Source organism: Cryptotermes secundus, unplaced genomic scaffold, assembly GCF_002891405.2.
Source record: "Cryptotermes secundus unplaced genomic scaffold, Csec_1.0 scaffold1272, whole genome shotgun sequence".
NCBI lineage: Eukaryota > Metazoa > Arthropoda > Insecta > Blattodea > Kalotermitidae > Cryptotermes > Cryptotermes secundus.
The window spans coordinates 22,266-27,216 of record NW_019735478.1 but is presented as its reverse complement, the minus strand read 5'-3'; the positions used below and the strand labels follow the sequence as shown (position 1 = coordinate 27,216).

The 4,951-nt window shown below is 43.1% G+C and overlaps 1 protein-coding gene across 1 annotated transcript in view; it reads left to right on the top strand.

Annotated features, from left to right (window-relative positions):
* Positions 1–4,951, top strand: part of LOC111869448 (netrin receptor UNC5B) — a 259,914-nt gene that overhangs the window by 235,889 nt on the left and 19,074 nt on the right. Inside the window, exon 6 of the mRNA XM_033753431.1 lies at positions 1,034–1,180. Coding sequence (XP_033609322.1) covers positions 1,159–1,180 — 22 coding nt within the window. The 5' untranslated portion in view covers positions 1,034–1,158. The remainder of the gene's footprint in view (positions 1–1,033; positions 1,181–4,951) is intronic.

The window sequence follows — 4,951 nt, the reverse complement described above, 5'->3', positions numbered from 1 at the left end:
TCTTCAATACTTAGGACAGTCTGCCGGAGTTGTGAGCACGCTGCTTGCGCTGACGGTCTTAAGCTACGTAGTTTGTTGCGGTAACTTTCTAAGGAGTTCATCAGCATAGGGCGCACTTCGCCAGAAGTTGGCGGCAGGAAGAAAGGACTTACCCAGTCAGGAGTCGAGACCAAGTTTACGGAACAAAATTAAAGGCTTATGTGCTGGATAAGTGGTCTGAAACAGAAACTCTGTCACTGTGCTGGAATTCCGCAACTTCGCAGCAGCACAGGCCGGATCGACCCGTCTGTACTGCAGCCAGCCATTGGTACTTCGCTTCGTTGTTCGTCGTTTATTTGCTCCGTTCTTTTTTGCTTTCTTTGTACATATTTTTCCTTCTCTTAGCTCACCTGATTTGTTGCCTTCCATCTTCAGTTCTCGTTTCTTGTTTACTTTTTATTTCTACAGTTCTAATTGCTTGTTTCCCTTTCTCTCTAAAGTTCGCGTTTGTTTCTTCTTATTTCTTTCCCTCTGCTGTTCTCGCTGTTTGTTTCTCTTTCCTTTCTGTTCTCGTTGTTTGTTTTTCTTCGCTTTTGTTTTCCTCGATATTTCTTTCTTTGCCTTCATATAGTTTTCGATGCTTGTTTGTTTTCCTTCCATCTGTAGTTTTTGTTCCTTGCTTGTTTTTTCCATAGTTCTCATTGTCTGCTCCTTTCTTCATCTGCTTTAGTTCTCATTGTTCCTTAATTTTGCTTTCCCTCTTTATTTGTCCTTGTTTGTTAATCAGCTTTCTTTTTCTCCGTCAAGTTGTTTGTTCTCTTTCTCTCTCTTGATTTATGATTAGTTTTCTCTCTGCATTATTTCTTCTTGTTAATTACTTCCTTTCTCTCTCGCTGTTTCTTTAAATATTTCTTTAGTTCCTTTGTTTGTTCCTTCGTTTATTTGAGTTTTAAACGAAGAAACAAAAGGCGTGACGTGGACCTGTCATGTAAGCAGACATCAGCATCGCACAGTCCATAGAGATATTACATTGACATTCGCGTGTTTGTTCCAGCAACGCGCGCCGAGGTGGAGACGGACGTTGCCCTGTATATTGGACTCGCCGTCGCTTTTGCCGTCTTCACTCTGGTGGCCGTGTTTATCTTCCGCCTCCTGAGGAGGAAGGGCCGGGACCACAGCATGTACAACATGGCGGCTTCCGGTAAGTGTACGCATTCCGCAGTGGTATAATATTAAATCTGGCTGTCGTGCGTTATTGGGAACAGTTTATTTTGGTGGGAGGGGGAGCTCTACATCACAGAATATAAACTAAAAGTCAGAAGTTTCCGTAAAGAAATGAAGGGCAGATTAAATTCGGGGAACATATGATACCATTCAGCACAGAATCGTTTGTCTTTCATCTGCCTTAGTAAATGTAAAGATTAGCATATACAGAACTGTAATTCTGGAATTTGTTAGAGTTTTCGCTTTAAGTTATCCGTGTTGCACTATCTACAAGTGTCACAAATGCTGAAATTCAAACATTTAAATTATAGGAGTAATAACAGGGTGACCGCCCCCGAACCCCTACACTCTGCATATTTTTGCCAGCTTGTTTCTAGTATCATCTCCGTCTACGCACAGAAGTGTCATAAATTGTGTCGGATTTTTAATGATTAAATAACTACACATTCTGCCTTACTTCGATCTAAATTGGCCATCGTCAGGGGCAACCAGTACTTTACATAATTTACTTAAAATATTTTAAACGTATATTATGTAAATTGTTTAAAGTATCCCTCAGAATATGTCGCCTCTAATAACAACCAAACCAAACTGAAACATGTCGGGCTGTACAATTATTTAGTTATTAAAAATGTGTAAGTTTTGTGATAATTTTACATTTATAGTAACGTTTTCAGTTGTTTGATGCAAGTGTACAAATATAATATAGGGATTCATTCATTCAGCAATGGTTCTGCAGCCCTTTGTTTGGGCCCTGGTCTCTTCTTCGGTTTCGTAATCTTTTTTACACAGCGATAGGACTCTTCGGATGGGGGATCAGCCCGTCGCAAGGCCACTACCTACCCACAGAGCAACACTAACACAGAATAAACGTACACAAGCATCCATGTCCCAAGTGAGATTCCAACCCACGATCCCAACCTTCGAGCGAGCGAAAATAGTTCATGCCAGACCGCGCAGCCACCGTGATCGCCATGGCGCAGGGTTAAGTCGCCATATTTCGGACAGGCTGGTTTTTCAGGAATATTATCTTACCTATCAGAAATGGGAAACCACCCTATTCGAAATTAGGCTAGTATTTTCTCTGAACCTTGCTCTACAGGATTTTGGCTTTGATTTATTTTCTGAATGTATTCTGCTTTTGGCCGGTCACGGTAGCCGAGCGGTCTAAGGCACGTACTGTCTTCGCTCGCTTGGAAACCGGGATCGTGGGTTCGAATCCCACTCAGGGATATGGATATTTAGTTTGTGTGTGTGCGTTTTTCCGTGTTTGTGTACAGGTAGAGGCCTTGCGACGAGCTGATCACCCGCCCAAAGAGTCCTACCGAATGTGTAAGATCTAGAAAAACCGAAGTGAACGGAGAAGTTCATGGAGGTAGGCCTAGGCCCACAGGGTCTGTAGTGCTAAGGAAAAAAAGAATTCTGCTTTTGAGATCATAATAAAAATAAGCCAGAAGGAAAGAGAACACAGGGAAGACCAAGGCGTAGGTGGGTGGGTGGACAATATTAGAATGGATCTTAGAGAGATAGGATGGGGTGGTATGGATTGGAGAGATCTGGCTCAGGATAGGGACCAGTGGAGGGTTCTTGTGAACACGGTGATGAACCTTCGGGTTCCATAAAATGCTGGGAAATTCTTGAGTAGCTGCACAATTGGCGACTCCTCAAGAAGGGCTCAGCTCCATGAGTAAGTAAGTAAGTAATAAAAATTTGTCACTGTACTTAACTAATTAAGCACTATGCCATGAAAGTGTATGGGGGTGAATGAATAGATTCGCATTTTCCTGATTTCGGCACTAACGGGAGGTGAGTTGTCAACTTCGCGCCCCGGCCGCTTTATCCCCAGGGAAAGAGCCCCCGGTATCCATTGGATAGGAGGTTGGGTGGACCCCAGAGCCGGTCTGAACGACCTGGAGAAGAGAAAATTCTTGACCCCACCGAGACTGAAAACTCGGACCTCCTCGATCTTCCATCTCGTAGCCAGTCACTGTACCGACTGAGGTAGCCCAGCTCGTAGCCATTCACTATACCGACTGAGGTATCCCAGCTCGTAGCCAGTCACTATACCGACTGAGGTACCGCAGCTCGTACTGATTCTCATACCAGACACTTTAAGCTACCTGAACGCAACAGAATACTGATGGTTCAAGATCGTATCAACAAACAATATGCCCACTACCTTGGAAATATGACAACTTTGTCCTGTACCTTTATAAGGAGCCTTTTAGGCTCTAACGAACAGGCCACTGCATATTCACATTAACAAAGCACACTGCAGTACAGAAACTGATAATTAGAACGAATGCATGCTGATGAGAGTACAGGAATGTGCCGACAGAATGCGCTGTGACCTCTCTGTGAGAGCCACGTACATGTGTGATGTTCTCGCCCAAATGGTGGTTGTGCGGTGCGCTTTGGCTACTCGTAATTATGTTCCTAATCACACCTCTAATAAAACCAGTAAATCCTTTCATGTATAAACCATTTCGGCCTTCATGTATGTACCAAATAAACGCCTTATTGTGAGAACTATCACCCCATAAAAGTATTTTCTCAATCATGAATCATTTATCGGTAGGTGAATCTATCCTGAGGTTATTTTACGACGCTGGATCAGTCGCGAAGATATATGCGTCGAATGAAGTAGGTATAGTCAAATGGAACGGAATTGGTAGTGACCCGTTTTAAGATAATCTTTCATCATTCATCCGGATAGACGGAGAAAGGCCACTATATCCGGTGTCCTGTACGAGTTTCGAAATGGGTATGTCCCAAATGAAAGTCTCATCCGCCGCTGTTTAGGAACCAGCTTAAATGATCCTGTGTAACGCAGATAAATATGTTTTGCCGAGGTCTGTACCCATGGCTGGCTGTCAGAGGTCATGATAGCCTTCACGACGTCCTGGACCACCCCACTACAACCCCTTGCTCCTCATTAAACCAACAAACTGTCAGATTTCAGTGTAAGGCTGCAGCTCTACCCTCACACCGTTCAGCATGTTCCCTCCCTCTTGAACCACCCCCTATCTTCTCTTCACACGTGCCGGTCTGGCCTTATAATTAGGCTTAGTGTCACTCACTTTCAACGGTTATTTTTGGGGTGAGTTCTGGTTTTGAAAATAGAGACTGGAATATGTTTGGCATTTTAATAGGAAGTTGTTGTATACGTTACACCAAAGCGTGACGTAAATGAATGGGTTTCGCTGTGTGAAATGACAAATGAGGTGGATCTGCTTTCCTTCCACTTCTGCCTCTGCTTTTTTTTTTTTATTCTCCCCATGAAATTCGAACGTATTTAATTCAGCGTCATCGTCATCATCGGCGTCATCTTCATGAAACAGTAAACAGTTTCATGTATGCTTGTTTATTAAGCACAGAGGTCAGGCAGGCATGGGACAATAGGAGCTGCAGAAGGGGGTGGCGGATGACTACAAAGATCAGGTAATGGACTTGTCCTGGCTGGCTGTACAGCATGGATACACCGGGTAACCATGGAAAAGTACGCAGAGCAGTATACAGTACGTAAATTCTTTTCCTAACTTGACGAAGTTAGATGTTACTCCGGCTTCTTATTGCCTATAATATATATATATATATATATATATATGTGTGTGTGTGTGTGTGTGTGTGTGTGTGTGTGTGCTTTTACGTTCACACTTGGGGGGTATTGTGGAAGCATGGGAAAGGCATCCTTTAGATATTAAAATATGAATACATTTTTATGCTGTTCTGTCCAAAAGTTTATTAC